The sequence below is a fragment of the Hypanus sabinus genome, chromosome 23 (genome assembly GCF_030144855.1).
Source record: "Hypanus sabinus isolate sHypSab1 chromosome 23, sHypSab1.hap1, whole genome shotgun sequence".
Lineage (NCBI taxonomy): Eukaryota > Metazoa > Chordata > Chondrichthyes > Myliobatiformes > Dasyatidae > Hypanus > Hypanus sabinus.
In genome coordinates this window covers 59,325,717-59,347,333 of record NC_082728.1, presented here as the reverse complement: position 1 = coordinate 59,347,333, position 21,617 = coordinate 59,325,717, and the positions used below count along the sequence as shown (strand labels likewise).

At 46.9% G+C, this 21,617-nt stretch overlaps 1 protein-coding gene across 1 annotated transcript in view; it reads left to right on the top strand.

The window, feature by feature from the left end:
* unc13d (unc-13 homolog D (C. elegans)) overlaps positions 1-21,617 on the top strand; it is a 141,121-nt gene that overhangs the window by 56,488 nt on the left and 63,016 nt on the right. The window contains exons 13-17 of the mRNA XM_059949030.1: positions 3,137-3,193; positions 11,127-11,224; positions 11,531-11,582; positions 12,998-13,128; positions 15,790-15,910. Coding sequence (XP_059805013.1) covers positions 3,137-3,193; positions 11,127-11,224; positions 11,531-11,582; positions 12,998-13,128; positions 15,790-15,910 — 459 coding nt within the window. The remainder of the gene's footprint in view (positions 1-3,136; positions 3,194-11,126; positions 11,225-11,530; positions 11,583-12,997; positions 13,129-15,789; positions 15,911-21,617) is intronic.

Sequence of the window (21,617 nt, the reverse complement as noted above, 5' to 3'; positions counted from 1 at the left end):
TCTGCAAGTTAACCTTCAGGGAATTCCGTGCAAGGACTCCCAAGTGCCTTTACACCTGTGACCCTCAGGTTCGGCCGACAGACTAGGGAAGAAAGTCTCTGTGTGAAATCTCGTTTGTGTGAATGCTGCGTGATGTGTTACCCGGTTACAAATCAGTACCACAGACAGTACACCATATGCAATTAAACGATTGAGCTTTATAATTCTTCATGTGACTATAGGATTATTAAAGAAAACAAAAAGAAAAAGAGCCCATTTAAATTTAAGTGCAAGTCGGAGCTCACGGTTTTCCCGTCCATTAGTTCTCCGTCGATTTCTCCCGGGCATCATCGACTCCCGGCCCCATTCCAAGTCCACTCCGTCCTGCAGTCTACGACCTCTCTGTTCTGGCATCTTCATTCTCCATCTTCCACCAAACAAAAGATCGTGAATACCTCGCTCTCGAGCACACAAGAAAGAAAGGCATTCCCCTCATTGGATGGTGCACATTCTGAAGCCCCCATTATCTCCAGTCATAACCCAAACACTGCTGCTACAGACATTAGCAGTGAAACTTTTCCCAGGGCATTACACTCCTCTGATTTTTGAATTTTCTCCCTGTTTAGAAAACAGTCCATGCCTTTATTCCTTCTATCACAAAGCATGACGGTACACTTTCCGATACCATATTCCATCTGCCACTTCTCTGCCCATTTTCCTAATCTGTATAAATTCTGCAGATTCTCTGCTCCAGTAACCCTACCTAAAGTTGGGACGTTATGTACAACTTTATAAAACACGGTGAAGACCACACCCTATGCAGTTCTGCTCATAACATTACAGGAGGAATGTGTTGAGAGTGCAGGGAAATTCATTAGGGTTTTGCCTGGACTGGGAGAGATTGGAAATGTGCTTCTTTTCCCTGGAGCCGAGGAGATTGAGGGGTGTCCTGAAAGTGGTATATAAAATCCTAAAAGGCATAGTTAGGGTATCTATTCAATCTTATTCCCAAGGTAAGGATATCTAAAACAAGAGGGCATCAGTTTAAGGTGAGAAAGGGGAATTTTAAAGGGGTAACCGCCGCCTTCTTGACAGGGAGAGTGGTTGATATCTGGAACGTGCAGCTGGAGGAGGTGGTGGAAGCGGAAACAATCACAACATTTCAGACATACAGTTGGGCATTTTAAGAGAGAAAGCATAGAAGGATACAGACCTAATGTAGCTGATCGGGATTAGTGTAGGTGGGCAAACGGTCAGTATGGACGTGATCCACTTCTATGCTGTGAAATTCTGTGATTCTATAGCTGGTGATAATGAACCTGCCAACCTCTGGTACAGTTTGAGCTAATGTTAAAATCCCTGTCGTAATATACACCTTGCAGCAACTGGATGAGGAAGTGGGGGCGGAGGGTTCTGTTGTGTGGACAGTGGCTCTGAGGCAAGTGGATGAGGAAGTGGGGTTGGAGGGTTCTGTTGTGTGGGTAGTGGCTCTGAGGCAACTGGATGAGGAAGTGGGGTGGAGGGTTCTGTTATGGGGGCAGTGGCTCTGAGGCAACTGGATGAGGAAGTGGGGGCGGAGGGTTCTGTTGTGTGAACAGTGGCTCTGAGGCAACTGGATGAGGAAGTGGGGGTGGAGGGTTCTGTTGTGTGGACAGTGGCTCTGAAGCAAGTGGATGAGGAAGTGGGGGTGGAGGGTTCTGTTGTGTGGACAGTGGCTCTGAGGCAAGTGGATGAGGAAGTAGGGGCGGAGGGTTCTGTTGTGTGGGCAGTGGCTCTGAGGCAAGTGGATGAGGAAGTGGGGGCGGAGGGTTCTGTTGTGTGGGCAGTGGCTCTGAGGCAACTGGATGAGGAAGTGGGGGCGGAGGGTTCTGTTGTGTGGGCAGTGGCTCTGAGGCAAGTGGATGAGGAAGTGGGGGCGGAGGGTTCTGTTGTGTGGACAGTGGCTCTGAGGCAACTGGATGAGGAAGTGGGGGCGGAGGGTTCTGTTATGTGGGCAGTGGCTCAGAGGCAAGTGGATGAGGAAGTGGGGGTGGAGGGTTCTGTTGTGTGGACAGTGGCTCTGAGGCAACTGGATGAGGAAGTGGGGGCGGAAGGTTCTGTTATGTGGGCAGTGGCTCTGAGGCAAGTGGATGAGGAAGTGGGGGTGGAGGGTTCTGTTGTGTGGGCAGTGGCTCTGAGGCAACTGGATGAGGAAGTGGCGGTAGAGGGTTCTGTTGTGTGGGCAGTGGCTGAGGCAAGTGGATGAGGAAGTGGGGGCGGAGGGTTCTGTTGTGTGGGTAGTGGCTCTGAGGCAAGTGGATGAGGAAGTAGGGGCGGAGGGTTCTGTTGTGTGGGCAGTGGCTCTGAGGCAACTGGATGAGGAAGTGGGGTCGGAGGGTTCTGTTGTGTGGACAGTGGCTCTGAGGCAAGTGGATGAGGAAGTGGGGTGGAGGGTTCTGTTGTGTGGGCAGTGGCTCGGAGGCAACTGGATGAGGAAGTGGGGGCGGAGGGTTCTGTTGTGTGGGCAGTGGCTCTGAGGCAAGTGGATGAGGAAGTGGGGGTGGAGGGTTCTGTTGTGTGGGCAGTGGCTCTGAGGCAACTGGATGAGGAAGTGGGGGTGGAGGGTTCTGTTGTGTGGGTAGTGGCTCTGAGGCAAGTGGATGAGGAAGTGGGGGCGGAGGGTTCTGTTGTGTGGACAGTGGCTCTGAGGCAACTGGATGAGGAAGTGGGGGTGGAGGGTTCTGTTGTGTGGGCAGTGGCTCTGAGGCAAGTGGATGAGGAAGTGGGGGTGGAGGGTTCTGTTGTGTGGGCAGTGGCTCTGAGGCAACTGGATGAGGAAGTGGGGGTGGAGGGTTCTGTTGTGTGGGTAGTGGCTCTGAGGCAAGTGGATGAGGAAGTGGGGGCGGAGGGTTCTGTTGTGTGGACAGTGGCTCTGAGGCAACTGGATGAGGAAGTGGGGGTGGAGGGTTCTGTTGTGTGGGCAGTGGCTCTGAGGCAACTGGATGAGGAAGTGGGGTGGAGGGTTCTGTTGTGTGGGTAGTGGCTCTGAGGCAAGTGGATGAGGAAGTGGGGTGGAGGGTTCTGTTGTGTGGGCAGTGGCTCTGAGGTTCACACAAGAGGGAAACGGAGTGTTGACACTGGAGACTGGCCTGTGAACGTTCTTCCTCCTCTGTTACAGGCTGGAACCTCTGAGTGGTATTATGCCCAGAAGCAGCTGTTGGAGCCCATGATAAAGGTACATTAGGATTACAGCATTTTCTGCTCTGGTTGGGGGATATTAGCACTGGGATTCTTTGTACTTTTATGTGCAGTAACTGTCCCAACATCTGTGATGGACAATATTGTTCACTTAACCTTGTCCCATCAGACACACTCCCAAGGCCGGGTCAGATATACAGAGGTGCTGGAAGAACTTGGCCAGTCAAACATTGTCTGTGGAAAGAACAATCAACATTTCAGGTTCAAAATGTAGAGAAATACTCCCTCTACGCCGGGGTGTCAAACTCATTTTAGGTCACGGGTCGGATTGAGAAAATGCGACTTCATGCGGGCCGGATCAGTTGTGCACGCACGCGTGCTCCCACAGCTTTCGTTGCCTTTATTGTTTCAACCTGCTCTCATGTGTCTCAGTCTCTGCTATATCTAAAATTGTTTCTCTTTACGAGTTTCATTTTTTATGAAGCAGATTGCCTAGCAAGCATTCTTTTTATGATTGGTATTAACTTACAGACGTAGATTACAAGAAAGTAGGCAACGAGAAGGAAACAATGCTATTTCGGCTAAGATTGTTTTGGGAGCCATACCTTTTCCATTAATAAACCGTTTGAAATCAAGCATTAGCAAACACAAATGTAGACCTAACGCAGGGGTGTCAAACTCAAATACACAGTGGGCCAAAATTTAAAAATCGGTACAAGTCGAGGGCCGGACTGGTTCAGCGTTTATTGCAAAACTTATTGAAATGAATTTATTACACATATTAACCTGGAACTAACAAAGCTTAGGTTATTGCCTACGAAAACAACATTGAACATTAAATAAATAAAAAATCAGTTGCATTTATTTCTTATGGCTTTATCTGCAGCTTTTCCAGAGTAATTTCTAATGAAAACATTTTTCCACAGGCCAACACTCTGTGATTCACACTAGTCTAAGCCAGATACTTGGCATCTCATCTTGGGATGCAAGTTCATCAATGTTTGGAGTCAGGCTCTGAGCTGAGGAAATCCTCAGAATTGAGTGAAGGTGTTCATCAGAAAGATGACTCCTGTGTAGTGTTTTGTTTATCTTCATCAAAGAGAACGGTTGTTCACACAGATATGTGCTGCCAAACATAGAGAGCATTTGAGCAGCTTGGGTACGCAGCAGGGGCATTGTGTCAGGAATGAAACATAGAAACTGTGCAGCGCCCACCGAGTCACACTTTGCCTTGAGTGTGTCACTACATTGGAGTTCAATCAGCTCCATTTGTATGTTGGTTGGTGCGCTTTCCACGTCAGCTGCAAATGGATTACTGAGCAGTTCAAACCTGCTTTTTTGGGCTTCAAAGTCGGCAAATCGCCGTGTGAAGTCGGCACCAAGTATGCTAAGTTTTTCAGCAAACTTTGCACTTGGGAACACTGCGGTAGAAACCTGCTCTTTCATAGTTTGGCAACACGGAAAATGGCTCAAGTTTTCTTGCTGCATCTGCGTCTCCCACAGGCGCAGCTTGGTTTTAAAAGCCCTCACTGCAGCGTACATGTCTGTGATCACACGACCCCGCCCCTGAAGCTGCAGGTTGAGCGCATTGAGATGGCTCGTGATGTCACACAGAAACGCCATTTCACAAAACAACTTTTTATCCCGGAACTCTGTTGTGTCTTTCCGTTTGCTTTCCATGAACTGACAGATCTCCTCACGCAACTCGAAACATCTTTTCAGCACTTTTCCTTGGCTTAACCATCGCATCTCTGTGTGATAGGACAAATCATTATATTCTGAACCCAACTCCTCCAGAAACGACTTGAACTCGTGGTGATTTAAACCTTTGGCTCTTATGAAGTTAACTGCTCGTGTTATGGTGCTCATTATATGTTCCATTTTCAAGGCTTTGCCACACAACGATTCCTGGTGTATGATGCAGTGATAAGCTGTCAGCTCACCTGCGCCGTTTTCCTCCCGCATCTTCTCCCGGATCCTGCCCACCAATCCACTCTTTTGACCGCACATCGCGGGCTTCTGCTTCTTGTCCAGATGCTTGTATTTGTCATGGTGTTTCGTTTCATAGTGTCGTCTCACGTTATATTCTTTAATTACAGCCACACCGTCTCCACACACAAGACAAACAGGTTTGCCCTTTATATCTGGAAACATATACTCTGCCTCCCACCTGCCTTGAAAACCCCTGTTTTCAAAGTCCACCTTTCGTTCAGCCACTATTGGGGTGAGGGATAGCTGAAAGTTGACCACACGTGACTAGCGCCATAAGGATGCTGATGAGAGAGTAAGGCAAGCACGAGCAATGCACTGGCAGTGCATTGTGGGATTTGTAGTATTAGTGGTGCATGCAATATACCGGCGGGCCAGCTCTAATAGAAAAAAAAATTATTCATTAATGATATTCAGGAAATAAACCAGGGAAACCGAATAAACACTAAAAACCCTGAAAACCTGGTACCTGAATAAACTCAGCATTAGCCATATCATACACCATAGGCGCTTCGATTACTGGGGCCAGCTTTAATAGTAATTAGATATTATCTCGCGGGCCAAAGATAATTCCACCGCGGGCCTTGAGTTTGACATATATGCTCTACAGTATCCAGTCAGTGCAATCTCTTACTATCAGTGTGAAAATACTGTGTGATTAGATACATAATAATCTTCATCTACATTGGCTTATCACACTTTCCCAAGACAAGGGCAACATGGGCAGAAATGAGGCAAGGCTGCAAGAGGTCCATGTATGACCTCTGGAAAGCTATTTCATGTGTGACGTGGCAATTTCAGATTAAACTTGAATCACAGAGGGATGCTCGACAGCTGTGGCAGGACTTGAATGCTATCACTTTCTACAAAGTAAAACCAAGTTACATCGATGACAAGTCTTTGCTCCCCGATGAGCTCATTGCCTCTTATAACTGCTTTTTGTGATGAAATACAAGCTGCCTACGACAGTCTCTGAGGCCAACGTGAGAGCATCCTTCATGAGGATGAGCCCTTGGAAAAACATCTGCCTGTGTTATTCAACTGGCTGGAGGGTTTGACATTTCTAACCTCTCACTTCTACAGTTTGATGTACCCACCTGCTTCAAGCAGGCTTCATCTGGTGCCCAAGAAGAATGTGGTAACCTGCCCCCATGCCTATTGTCTGTAATAGGAGGTTGGTCAGGAAACCTATCAACTCCAGCCTGAGGAGTGACTGGATCAGCTCCATTTTACCCCCTGTCACAGCAGATGCTATTTCACCAAGCCCTGCAACATCTGAACAGCTTACATCGGCATGTTCTTCATTGACTACAATTTGGTATTTGGATTCCTCTCCTCAAAACTAATCAATAAGTTTCAAGACCTAAGCATCAATACTCCTTGTGTAATGGGATCCATGATTTCCTCTCTTGCAGACCTCAGTCAGTTCAGATTGGCAACAATATCTCCTCCACAATCTCCATCAGCACAGGTGCACCACAAGGCTGTGTGCTCAGCCCCTGCTCTGCTCACCTTATACCCATACTGTGGGGCTAAGCACAGCTCCACTGTCGTAAGCTGAATCAAAGGTGGTGATAACTTGGAATGTAGAAGGGAGTTTGAAAATCTGGCTGAACGGTGCCACAACAACCTCTTACTCAATGTCAGCAAAGTGAAAGAGCTGACTATTGAATACAGGAGGAGGAACCCGGGTTCCTCATGGCAGTCAGCGGAGGTGGAGGGGATCAGTCACCTTGAACTCCTGGGCGTTATCATTTCACGTGACCTGTCCTAGAAAGCACAGCAACACTTCTACTAGATGTGCTGAGTGGCCTGTTTCTCTGATGTACTGAGAAGTCTGTGCAGATTCAGCATGTGACTAAAACTTTGACAAACTTGTGAAGATGCACAGTGGAGCATATCCAGACTGGCAGTGTCACAGCCTGGTATGGAAACGCCAACGTCCAATGGATACAGCCCAAACCTTCACAGGATTTGGGATGTCATCTAAACTTGTGTAGATGCACAATGGAGAGAATCCAGACTGGTAGCGTCACAGCCTGGTATGAAAACGCCAATGCCCTTGAATGGAAAAGCCTGCAAAATGTAGTGGATGCAGTCCAGTCCATCACGGGTAAAGGCCTCTCCACCATTGACCACATCTTCAAGGAGCTCTGCCGCAAGAAAACAGCATCCCTCATCGAGGCCATGCCCTCTTCTTGCTGCTAAACACGTGAAGGAGGTACAGGCGCCTTCGGTCCCACGCTACCAGGTACAATAGGTACAGTTAATGTCAGAGGAATGTATACAATATACATCCTGAAATGCTTTCTCTTTGCAACCATCCACGAAAAGAAGAGTGCCCCAAAGAATGAGTGACAGTTAAAGGTCAGAACTCCAAAGCCCCCCCAGCTCCCCCCTCCCTCACATAAGCAGCAGCAAGGCGGTGCTGCCCCCTCCCCCACCAGCAAAAAAGCATCGGCACCCCTGCCGAGCACTCAAGTGTGTGGCAAAGCATCGATAAAAACACAGGCTCACAGTACCCCAAAGACTACTTGTTCACCCGGTATTCGACACACCACAGGCTCTCTCTCTCTCTCTCCCTAGTGTCCCTGTTTCACCGTGAGAGGGGAGACATAGCAAAACAATTTGCTGATTTATGGTGTTAAATGTCTGTTGCGTAGCTTTTCCTGGGCTGTGAGCACACTGCCATCACACTGCTTCCAATCTTCCATCTCCCACAACACACCAGGCAGTGGCACTGACCTCGAGACCGCCCGCCTCCAGGTCCTCGGAAATCCGGCACCCTGAAGGTGCACTAATCTTCCAGGCTGCGTCCTTGGCATATTGAAAGACGGCCACTCGTGAGACCCCCAGAACAGGTCCCATTTCTGCAAAGAACCGAAATCAGGAACAGCTATTCCCTATCAGCACCAGGCTCCTGAACCAGCGAGGGTAACTTCACTCACCACAACTCTGAACTGATCACTGAACAGAACTAATGAACATAGAAATCTACAGCACATTACAGGCCCTTCGGCCCACAATGATGTGCTGACCATAGAACCTACTCTAGAGACGGCCTAGAATTTCCCTATGCATAGCCCTCTATTTTCCTAAGCTCCATGTATCTAAGAGGTTCTTAAAAGACCCTATCGTATCCACTGCCACCGCCACCACTAGCAGTGCATTCCACATATCCACCATTCTGTGTGTAAAAAAACTTACCCCTGACACCCCCTTGGTACTTATTTCCAAGCACCTGAAACTATGCCCCCTCACGTTAGCCATTTCAGCCCTGGGAAAAAGCCTCTGGCTATCCACACGATCAATGCCCCTCATCATCTTCAACACCTCTATCAGGTCACCTCTCATTCTCCGTCGCACCAAGGAGAAAAGGCCAAGTTCACTCTACCTATTCACATAATGCACACCCTCCAATCCAGGCACTCTCTCCTCTGCACTCTCTCTATAGTATCTACATCCTTCCTGTAGTGAGGTGACCAGAAATGAACATAGTACCACAAGTGGGGTCTGACCAAGGTCTTACATAGCTGTAACATTACCTCACAACTCTTGAACTCAATCCCATGGTTGATGAATGCCAATACACCATACACCTTCTTAACAATACTGTCAACCTGCGCAGCAACTTTGAGTGTTCTGTCAACACAGACTCCAAGATCTCTCAGATCCTCCACACTACCAAGAGTCTTCCCATTTATATTATATTCTGTCTTTAAAATGGACCTACCAAAATGAACCACTTCACACTTATCTGGGTTGAACTCCATCTGCCACTTCTCAGCCCAGTTCTGATTGATGTCTCATTGTAACCTCTGACAACCCTTCAGATTATCCACAACACCCCCAACCTTGTGTCATCAGCAAACTTACTAACCCACCCTTCTACTTCTTCATCCAGTTATTTATAAAAATCACAAAGAGTAGGGGTCCCAGAACAAATCCCTGAGGAACACCACTGGTCACCGACCTCCATGCATAATACAAACCATCAACAACTGCCCTTTACCTTCTGTGATCAAGCCAATTCTGGATCCACAAAGCAAGGTCTTCTTGGATCCCATGCCTCCTTACTTTCTGAATGAGCCTTGCATGGGCAACCTTATCAAATGCCTTGCTGAAATCCATGTACACTACATCCACTGCTCAATGGTCTCACTTTCAAGGATTCTGCATCTCGTGTTCTCAGTTCCACTTATTTATTATTATTATTATTATTATTATTATTATTATTTGTTTTTGTTTGTATTTGCACAATTTGTCTTTTGTACATTGGTTGCTTGTCAGTCTTTGTGTGTAGTTCTTCATTGATTTTATCGTATTTCTTTGATTTACTGAGAATGTCTGCAAGAAGATAAGTGTTGGCAATATTTGGAGACGTATGTGTACTTTAATAATTGAAGCTGTCTCTGCGGTATCATTTACAACTCTTGTCTCTATCAACCTCTCACTTCCACTAGTGTGTACCTATCTCTATGTGGCATCCGTTAGTCTCATAAGACCATGGATCTGCGCCTGGAAAGTCTTGCTTCAGTCTGTGTTGTTGGAGCAGCGTCTGTTGTGGCTGTAGAGGCCCACACGGGAGTGACGGCCTCAGCTGCAGCGACTGCTCTTGAAGGCGCTGTCCTCTGGTGTTGTCTTGGTGCTGTTTTAACGGTGAGTGCACTTTTCTTCAGCAGCAAGCCTCAACTTCTCTTTTCCAACCTCTGCGTAGTTCCAGCCTCCAGCGAGAGCGATCGGTTGCAATGTCCTCCCACCTCTCGACGTTCATGTGCAGTGACTCCATGTCTCTCTTGCAGACATCTTTGAAACGAAGATGGGGCCACCCTTGTGCTCTCTTGCTGGAGGCCAGTTCCCCGTACAGCAGGTCTTTCGGGATCCTCCCGTCTGACATGCGGTGTACGTGGCCCAGCCAGCGGAGACGGCGTTGTTGGGGCAGGGTGAAGAGGCTGGGTATCTGGGTCCAGGCCAGGACCTCATTGTTGGTGACTCGGTCAGTCCACTTGACGTCCAGGCTGCGTCTCAGGCTGCGAAGGTGGAGACGTTGAGACGCCGCTGTTGTCTGGAGTAGAGGCTCCAGGTCTCGCTGCCGTAAAGCAGTGTGCTGAGGATGCAGGCCCTGTAGACTGCAATCCTGGTGTGCGTCGTCAGCTTTCTGTTCTCCCAGACTCTCTTTGTCAGGCTGGCGAATGTTGAGTCTGCCTGTCTGATCCGTCTGTTGAACTCAGAGTCTAGGGAGAGACGTGATGGACAGTCAAGAACAACTTCTCAAGAGCCTGTCGGGACTTCAGCTTTACCGTCAGCCTGAAGAAGACCAACGTGTTGGGCCAAGGCGTTGAGTGCTCCCCTGCCATTATCATCAACAACTATGAGTTGGAGGTAGTTCAAGAGTTTACATACCTTGGCTCCACCATCATAGACCATCACAGTGTGTACCAACATGTGTAATAAGACTATCTCTCTCCCTTCTTAATACGTTGTACACTCACAGCCACAAAGACCCCAGAGGTTTTAGACCTCTTCCGAGGGCCACTGACTAATCCAGGTGCAAACTGGTTGAAAGATACCTGCTTTCACTGCTAACCCTCTTCACAGCTGAAAAGATGGAGTGATGACAGACACAATCATTCTGGGATGAGGTGAAATTTCGATAAGAAACTTGTTTTCTTTTTGGACCACATCCATTCACCACACACACACGCGCACACGCACACTCACACTCACACGCACACATACATACACCACTGGGTCAGGAGTGGGACCCCCAACTAACTTCATTCTCATAACACAGGAGCACTGACATGCTGCACTCGTTCGCAGAATACTTTGGAACTGCAATGTCACACCTTCTTTTGATGTATACCAGTTATAAACTATACCTGGTACCCATTTTGATTTAGATTGGGTTCTACTTAGATACCTCAGTAATGATTAATTTATGAAAATATTCTAAATTTGAACTTCATACCCTTTTTCAGACGGAGGAAGAAAATGTGAAATCCCTGGTGTTGTTTGTAGATCAGCTGAATACTGACCTTACAAACGACCGGAAAAAGCGTTTGAAGATTTTCACAGGGTAGGTTCTATGCATTGCTTAATCACTTGTGAATCACAGAACACGTAGCTGTTAAACTCCAATGATCGTGTGCACGAGAGCCTGCTGATGATGTCAGTGAGTCTTCATTAGTGGCTTGTGATGCAATTAGGGACATAATTTTATAGATCAATTGTCCATTTGCTTTCGGTGCTATCTCATATCATCAGCTGGTTGACACTTTCTGATGAAAACTAATTTGGAAGTGTGACTCGTAGCAGCTGGGCAGCTTTGTATTCCATTATGATGCTTGAGTGCTCGTAACTTGTGGTGTTTTTTTTCCCACAGGACTGTTAAAGTCAATCTATTCAATATCACCTATCTGCAGATCCAGAAATTGGTAAGAATAAATGTAATTATGTCAATCCTTGCTGGCTGCTAGATAAGACTGTGTGCACTCTTGTCAGCAGCCCTTTTCCAACCACAATGAGAATTTGGGATCAGAATATTTACTAACCACACCAAATAAACCCATTTCCCTTCATTAACTCTTTCATTGACAAAGAGCTTGAGGATTGCCAGTCAATCCATTTCTGGGAAAGAACAACACCTGGAGCTGATTAGACTTGAACTAACTGGTTCAGATTCACATACACCTTACACCACTCACCCTTCTCAATGAATTAAATAAGCCATTGGCTAAATGAATTAGCCCTTTTGTCACAACTTGTCAATGTACTATGCAAATTGCACAATACAGTTCAGAAATGGAAGAACTGACAAGCATTGCTGATCATTATCTGAGATTAGAATGGATTGGTAAAGTTAGTTTCAGGATTAGACATTTTAGGTATGAGGAAAATTGTATTAGAACTGATAAATTTTACTGCATTGGTTAAGGTCTATTGATGCGTGGGTAGCTATGATTTTATCCCAGGAGGGCTGTGTTGGTTGCAATGTCTACCTGTAAGAGAGTTCAGAACTTTCTGGAACGTTAGTGTAACAACTGGCTCTACGTGGATATGCTGTTACTGTTTTGGCCGTTTCTCTCTGGTATGTTCATTCACCACCCCCCTCCCATGCTGGGACCTCTGGCTCAGCTCTCACTTCCCTCAGTCCCAGGAATTTACAGCACACCTACCTGTGCCTGGCATGGTTGGAACATCTGCAGCTTGTCTCTGTCCTGATGAAGGAAGGGGAAGAGCCAGAGACACCACTTCCTTCATTGACAGTTACACTCATTGAACATAAACAGGGTGTGCTGGTGCAGGAGTGGTACAAAGTACATCACACAGGAACCCTGCTGGCTCCCCATTACCTGCAACTCCCCTGTTGTTCAAAAATCTCACTCTTGAAAATATTCAATGACTGTGTAATGTTGGAGGCATTTTGGCCTCTGGCGATACTTCTGTTAAATGAAGTATAAAAAAAGTATTAAAAAAAATTAAATGGATCAATCAGAATCAGGCTTGAAGAACAGAATGAGCTTAGCTTGTCGAATGGGGCCTTGCAGACTAAACGTGTCTGGTTTTAGTTCTGTGCTCTTTGACAAAAATGTGTTTAACTTCAGCACACTCGCCCAAGAGGAACCAAATGTTCTGGAGTACTGGCTCCTGATAGCTTGTGGAAGTCTGGATCAGAAGTGAAGACAGGCCTGTATCTGTGAGTTGTGACACAACTCAAGTTATATGCTGGCCGTTTGTCTCAGCTCAGTACTGATCGCTGGCTCTGTCATCAGTCCAACAGCAGACTGGAGGAAAATTTGTGCATTTTAGAAGCAATGTTGATTTTTTGATGTGATTTGTTTATCATCAGGTGGCCGAGGATCTGCAGGAACAAGTGGTAAGCACTGGAGGTGGCAGGAGCAAGGCAGTTATTGAGGGTCTCTACCAGTTGTACCAGAAGCTCAAACAGCTCCTGCATCAACAAATTTACCTTTCACCAAGGTAAGTCTATTCCAAAACATATATCCTCATGCAGAGTCCTCCAAACGAGAACACGGTGACGTGAAGGCTTGTGCAGTTAGCCAGCAATTCCAATCTGTTTATCACCAGCTAACCTGACCTCAGTGGTTGGGAAGGTGTTGGAATCAATTGTTAAGGACGAGGTTATGGAGTACTTGGTGACACTGGACACAATGGGACAAAGTCAGCATAGTTTCCTTAAGGGAAAATCCTGCCTGACAAACCTGTTGGAATTCTTTGAGGAGATTACATGTAGGATAGTTAAAGGGGATGTAGTGGGTGTTGTATATTTGGACTTACAGAAGGCATTTGACAAGATACCACACATGAGGTTGCTTACCAAGTTAAGAGCCCATGGTATTACAGGGAAGTTACTAACATGTTTAAAGCATTAAACACAAAGTACACTGCAGCTACTATGGTCAAATCAACATGTACAAACAAGCTGGATGAACTCAGCAGGTCAGGCAGCATCCATTGAAATGACTGCTCATTTCAACGGATACTGCCTGACCTGCTGAGTTTATCTAGCTTGTTTGTATGTTTAAAGCATTGGCTGATTGGCAGGAGGCAGTGAGTGGGAATAAAAGAATCCTTTTCTGGTTGGCTGCCAGTGACTAGTGGTGTTCCTCAGGGTCAGTGTTTGGGACAACTTCTTTTCATGCTGTATGTCAATGATTTAGATGATGGAATGGATGGCTTTGCAGCCAAGTTTGCAGATGATACCAAGATTGATGGAGGGGCAGGTAGAGTTGAGGAAAGAGGGAGGATGCAGAAGGACTTAGAGAGATTAGACAAGAGCAGGGATGTGATGCTGAGGATTTATAAGGTACTGGTGAGGCTGCACCTTGAATATTGTGAATAGTTTTGGGCTCCTCATCTAAGAAAAGATGTGCTGGCATTGGGGTGAGTTCAGAGGAGGTTCACAAGGATGATTCTGGGAATGAAAGGGTTATCATATGAGGAACGTTTGATGGCTCTGGATCTGTACTCACTGGAATTCAGAAGGATAATGGGGGGGGGGGGGTCTCATTGAAACCTTTTGAATGTTAAAAGGCCTACACAGTAGATGTGGAAAGGATGTTTTCCATGGTGGGGAGTCTAGGACAAGAGGGCACAGCCTCAGGATAGAGGGACATCCATTTAAAACAGGGATGTGGAGAAATTTCTTAGCCAGAAGGTGGTGAATTTGTAGAATTTGTTACCACAGGCAGCTATGGATGCTAGGTTATTGGCTGTATTTAAGGCAGAGATTGATGGGTTCTTGACTGGGCATGGCAACAAAGGGTACGAGCAAAAGGCTGGGGAGTGAGGTTGAGGAGGGGTAAAAACAATCAGCCATGATTGAATGGCAGCGCAGACTCGATGGGTCAAATGGCCTAATTCTGCTCCTATGTCTTACGGTCTTACCACGTGTGATGTACCTTTTGGTGCGTGTGTGTTCATGCAGTGGAAACAGATATTTCACACAGTCTGCATACTCTCACTGTGTGCACTCTCTGTCAGTATGTGGTCACAGTCTGCACTCTTGGGGTAATAAATGTACTTCGAATTGTCACTGTCCATCCCCTCGGGACCGGCGGTCGCAGTCCGCGTCCTCGGGTTTTGTAGTTTTCAGGATGAGAGGTACTTGGAGACTGATGATAAAATAAGTTAAAGTCAGCATGGCTTCTGTAAAGGGAAATCTTGCCTGACAAATCTGTTAGAGTTCTTCGAGGAAGTAACAAGCAGGGTGGACAAAGGAGAGGGAGCGGGTGTCATTTACTTGGATTTTCAGAAGGCATTTGAGAAGGTGCCACACGTGAGGCTGCTTAACAAGATAAAATCCTGTGACATTACAGGAATGATACTGGCATGGAGAGTGGAACGGCTGGCAGGCAGGAGGCAGCGTGTGGAAATAAAGGGGCCTTTCCTGGTTGACTGCCAGTGACTAGTGGTGTTCCTTAGGGGTCAGTATTGGGACCACTGCTTTTCACATTGTTTGTTGATTATTTAGATAATGGAATTGATGGCTTTGTGGCAAAGTTTGCAGACGGTATGAAGATAGGTGGAGGGGTAGGTGGTGCTGAGGAAGCAATGCGATTGCAACAGGACTTGGACAGATTGGAAGAATGGGAAAGAAGTGGCAGATGGAACACCATGTTGGGAAGTGTATGATGATGTATTTTGGTAAAAGGAACAATAGTGCAGACCATTATCTAACTAGGGAGGAAATTCGAACATCAGAGGTGCTTAGGAGTCCTCACGCAAGACTTCCAGAAGGTTAATTACAGGTTGGGTCTGTGGTAAAGCAGGCAACTGCAATGCTGGCATTCATTTCAAGAGAAATAAAATATAAAAGCAAGGAGATAATGCTGAGCCTTTATAAGACACTAGTCAGGCTGCACTTGGAATATTTTCAACAGTTTTGGGCCTCAGATCTCAGAAAGGATGTGTTGTCATTGGAGAAAATCCAGAGGAGGTTCATGAGGATGATTCTGGGAATGAAGGGGTTAATGAATGTTGTCCAGTATGAGCAGCGAAATATTTGTTGCTGTGCGACCATGTCTTCACTTTAACAATTGTATCTGTCAAAACGCCCAATTAGCAAATGATCTTAGCGCCTCAGCTTACTGTGTAACCACCTGAGTTTCTGTTTTCCAGCGAAGACTCTCTTCCACTGAACGACTTCCACAAATGGTTCAGCGACTCTTTGCCAAGGTGGTTACAGATGGTGTACAACAATACAGTGGAGATGGTCCAGCGAGCGGTACAGAAAGATCAGGTATTACAGTCTTTGGTCACTGTATTATGATGACCACTGCTTGGCAACTGGATGGGGCAGAATCTTTGACGAAGAACTGCTTACTTTGTGAATGTGCTCCTCATCCCAGATTCTGCCGCCATAGGTTTGTGTGCTTTCAACATTGAGAACTGGGTTTGACCACCATGAGGATGTTATAGGAAAAGGTGGATAGGTGAGTTGTCCAGAGGGACTGGATTGGTGGATAGGTGAGTTGTCCAGAGGGACTCGATTGGTGGATAGGTGAATTGTCCAGAGGGACTGGATTGGTGGATAGATGTTATAAAGAGAGACTGGATTGGTGGATAGGTGAATTGTCCAGAGGGACTGGATTGGTGGATAGGTGAGTTGTCCAGAGGGACTGGATTGGTGGATAGGTGAGTTATCCAGAGGGACTGGATTGGTGGATAGATGAATTGTCCAGAGGGACTGGATTGGTGGATAGGTGAATTGTCCAGAGGGACTGGATTGGTGGATAGGTGAGTTGTCCAGAGGGACTGGATTGGTGGATAGGTGAGTTGTCCAGAGGGACTGGATTGGTGGATAGGTGAATTGTCCAGAGGGACTGGATTGGTGGATAGGTGAATTGTCCAGAGGGACTGGATTGGTGGATAGGTGAATTGTCCAGAGGGACTGGATTGGAGGATAGGTGAGTTATCCAGAGGGACTGGATTGGTGGATAGGTGAATTGTCCAGAGGGACTGGATTGGTGGATAGGTGAGTTGTCCAGAGGGACTGGATTGGTGGATAGATGTTATAAAGAGAGACTGGATTGGTGGATAGGTGAATTGTCCAGAGGGACTAGATTGGTGGATAGATGTTATAAAGAGAGACTGGATTGGTGGATAGGTGAGTTATCCAGAGGGACTGGATTGGTGGATAGATGAATTGTCCAGAGGGACTGGATTGGTGGATAGGTGAGTTGTCCAGAGGGACTGGATTGGTGGATAGGTGAGTTGTCCAGAGGGACTGGATTGGTGGATAGGTGAGTTGTCCAGAGGGACTGGATTGGTGGATAGGTGAATTGTCCAGAGGGACTGGATTGGTGGATAGGTGAGTTGTCCAGAGGGACTGGATTGGTGGATAGGTGAGTTGTCCAGAGGGACTGGATTGGTGGATAGGTGAATTGTCCAGAGGGACTGGATTGGTGGATAGGTGAGTTGTCCAGAGGGACTGGATTGGTGGATAGGTGAGTTATCCAGAGGGACTGGATTAGTGGATAGATGTTATAAAGAGAGACTGGATTGGTGGATAGGTGAGTTGTCCAGAGGGACTGGATTGGTGGATAGGTGAATTGTCCAGAGGGACTGGATTGGTGGATAGGTGAGTTATCCAGAGGGACTGGATTGGTGGATAGGTGAATTGTCCAGAGGGACTGGATTGGTGGATAGATGTAATAAAGAGAGACTGGATTGGTGGATAGATGTAATAAAGAGAGACTGGATTGGTGGATAGGTGAGTTGTCCAGAGGGACTGGATTAGTGGATAGATTTTATAAAGAGAGACTGGATTGGTGGATAGGTGAGTTATCCAGAGGGACTGGATTGGTGGATAGGTGAGTTGTCCAGAGGGACTGGATTGGTGGATAGGTGAGTTGTCCAGAGGGACTGGATTGGTGGATAGGTGAGTTATCCAGAGGGACTGGATTAGTGGATAGATGTTATAAAGAGAGACTGGATTGGTGGATAGGTGAGTTATCCAGAGGGACTGGATTGGTGGATAGGTGAGTTGTCCAGAGGGACTGGATTGGTGGATAGGTGAGTTATCCAGAGGGACTGGATTGGTGGATAGGTGAGTTATCCAGAGGGACTGGATTGGTGGATAGGTGAGTTGTCCAGAGGGACTGGATTAGTGGATAGATTTTATAAAGAGAGACTGGATTGGTGGATAGGTGAGTTATCCAGAGGGACTGGATTGGTGGATAGGTGAGTTGTCCAGAGGGACTGGATTGGTGGATAGATGTAATAAAGAGAGACTGGATTGGTGGATAGGTGAGTTATCCAGAGGGACTGGATTGGTGGATAGGTGAATTGTCCAGAGGAACTGGATTGGTGGATAGGTGAGTTGTCCAGAGGGACTGGATTAGTGGATAGATTTTATAAAGAGAGACTGGATTGGTGGATAGGTGAGTTATCCAGAGGGACTGGATTGGTGGATAGGTGAGTTGTCCAGAGGGACTGGATTGGTGGATAGGTGAGTTGTCCAGAGGGACTGGATTGGTGGATAGATGTAATAAAGAGAGACTGGATTGGTGGATAGGTGAGTTATCCAGGGGGACTGGATTGGTGGATAGGTGAATTGTCCAGAGGGACTGGATTAGTGGATAGATTTTATAAAGAGAGACTGGATTGGTGGATAGGTGAGTTATCCAGAGGGACTGGATTGGTGGATAGGTGAGTTATCCAGAGGGACTGGATTGGTGGATAGGTGAGTTGTCCAGAGGGACTGGATTGGTGGATAGGTGAATTGTCCAGAGGGACTGGATTGGTGGATAGGTGAATTGTCCAGAGGGACTGGATTGGTGGATAGGTGAATTGTCCAGAGGGACTGGATTGGTGGATAGGTGAATTGTCCAGAGGGACTGGATTAGTGGATAGATTTTATAAAGAGAGACTGGATTGGTGGATAGGTGAATTGTCCAGAGGGACTGGATTGGTGGATAGGTGAGTTGTCCAGAGGGACTGGATTGGTGGATAGGTGAATTGTCCAGAGGGACTGGATTGGTGGATAGGTGAGTTGTCCAGTGGGACTGGATTGGTGGATAGATGTTATAAAGAGAGACTGGATTGGTGGATAGGTGAATTGTCCAGAGGGACTAGATTGGTGGATAGATGTTATAAAGAGAGACTGGATTGGTGGATAGGTGAGTTATCCAGAGGGACTGGATTGGTGGATAGATGAATTGTCCAGAGGGACTGGATTGGTGGATAGGTGAGTTGTCCAGAGGGACTGGATTGGTGGATAGGTGAGTTGTCCAGAGGGACTGGATTGGTGGATAGGTGAGTTGTCCAGAGGGACTGGATTGGTGGATAGGTGAATTGTCCAGAGGGACTGGATTGGTGGATAGGTGAGTTGTCCAGAGGGACTGGATTGGTGGATAGGTGAGTTGTCCAGAGGGACTGGATTGGTGGATAGGTGAATTGTCCAGAGGGACTGGATTGGTGGATAGGTGAGTTGTCCAGAGGGACTGGATTGGTGGATAGGTGAGTTATCCAGAGGGACTGGATTAGTGGATAGATGTTATAAAGAGAGACTGGATTGGTGGATAGGTGAGTTGTCCAGAGGGACTGGATTGGTGGATAGGTGAATTGTCCAGAGGGACTGGATTGGTGGATAGGTGAGTTATCCAGAGGGACTGGATTGGTGGATAGGTGAATTGTCCAGAGGGACTGGATTGGTGGATAGATGTAATAAAGAGAGACTGGATTGGTGGATAGATGTAATAAAGAGAGACTGGATTGGTGGATAGGTGAGTTGTCCAGAGGGACTGGATTAGTGGATAGATTTTATAAAGAGAGACTGGATTGGTGGATAGGTGAGTTATCCAGAGGGACTGGATTGGTGGATAGGTGAGTTATCCAGAGGGACTGGATTGGTGGATAGGTGAGTTGTCCAGAGGGACTGGATTGGTGGATAGGTGAGTTGTCCAGAGGGACTGGATTGGTGGATAGATGTAATAAAGAGAGACTGGATTGGTGGATAGGTGAGTTATCCAGAGGGACTGGATTGGTGGATAGGTGAATTGTCCAGAGGGACTGGATTGGTGGATAGATGTAATAAAGAGAGACTGGATTGGTGGATAGGTGAGTTATCCAGAGGGACTGGATTGGTGGATAGGTGAGTTATCCAGAGGGACTGGATTGGTGGATAGGTGAGTTGTCCAGAGGGACTAGATTGGTGGATAGGTAAATTGTCCAGAGGGACTGGATTGGTGGATAGGTGAATTGTCCAGAGGGACTGGATTAGTGGATAGATTTTATAAAGAGAGACTGGATTGGTGGATAGGTGAGTTATCCAGAGGGACTGGATTGGTGGATAGGTGAGTTGTCCAGAGGGACTGGATTGGTGGATAGGTGAGTTGTCCAGAGGGACTGGATTGGTGGATAGATGTAATAAAGAGAGACTGGATTGGTGGATAGTTGAGTTATCCAGGGGGACTGGATTGGTGGATAGGTGAATTGTCCAGAGGGACTGGATTAGTGGATAGATTTTATAAAGAGAGACTGGATTGGTGGATAGGTGAGTTATCCAGAGGGACTGGATTGGTGGATAGGTGAGTTATCCAGAGGGACTGGATTGGTGGATAGGTGAGTTGTCCAGAGGGACTGGATTGGTGGATAGGTGAATTGTCCAGAGGGACTGGATTGGTGGATAGGTGAATTGTCCAGAGGGACTGGATTGGTGGATAGGTGAATTGTCCAGAGGGACTGGATTGGTGGATAGGTGAGTTATCCAGAGGGACTGGATTGGTGGATAGGTGAGTTGTCCAGAGGGACTGGATTAGTGGATAGATTTTATAAAGAGAGACTGGATTGGTGGATAGGTGAATTGTCCAGAGGGACTGGATTGGTGGATAGGTGAATTGTCCAGAGGGACTGGATTGGTGGATAGGTGAATTGTCCAGAGGGACTGGATTAGTGGATAGATTTTATAAAGAGAGACTGGATTGGTGGATAGGTGAGTTATCCAGAGGGACTGGATTGGTGGATAGGTGAGTTATCCAGAGGGACTGGATTGGTGGATAGGTGAGTTGTCCAGAGGGACTGGATTGGTGGATAGGTGAATTGTCCAGAGGGACTGGATTGGTGGATAGGTGAATTGTCCAGAGGGACTGGATTGGTGGATAGGTGAATTGTCCAGAGGGACTGGATTGGTGGATAGGTGAGTTATCCAGAGGGACTGGATTGGTGGATAGGTGAGTTGTCCAGAGGGACTGGATTAGTGGATAGATTTTATAAAGAGAGACTGGATTGGTGGATAGGTGAATTGTCCAGAGGGACTGGATTGGTGGATAGGTGAATTGTCCAGAGGGACTGGATTGGTGGATAGGTGAATTGTCCAGAGGGACTGGATTGGTGGATAGGTGAGTTATCCAGAGGGACTGGATTGGTGGATAGGTGAGTTGTCCAGAGGGACTGGATTAGTGGATAGATTTTATAAAGAGAGACTGGATTGGTGGATAGGTGAATTGTCCAGAGGGACTGGATTGGTGGATAGGTGAATTGTCCAGAGGGACTGGATTGGTGGATAGGTGAATTGTCCAGAGGGACTGGATTAGTGGATAGATTTTATAAAGAGAGACTGGATTGGTGGATAGGTGAATTGTCCAGAGGGACTGGATTGGTGGATAGGTGAGTTGTCCAGAGGGACTGGATTGGTGGATAGGTGAATTGTCCAGAGGGACTGGATTGGTGGATAGGTGAGTTGTCCAGAGAGACTGGATTGGTGGATAGGTGAGTTGTCCAGAGGGACTGGATTGGTGGATAGGTGAATTGTCCAGAGGGACTGGATTGGTGGATAGGTGAGTTGTCCAGAGGAACTGGATTGGTGGATAGGTGAATTGTCCAGAGGGACTGGATTGGTGGATAGGTGAATTGTCCAGAGGGACTGGATTGGTGGATAGGTGAATTGTCCAGAGGGACTGGATTGGTGGATAGGTGAGTTGTCCAGAGGGACTGGATTGGTGGAT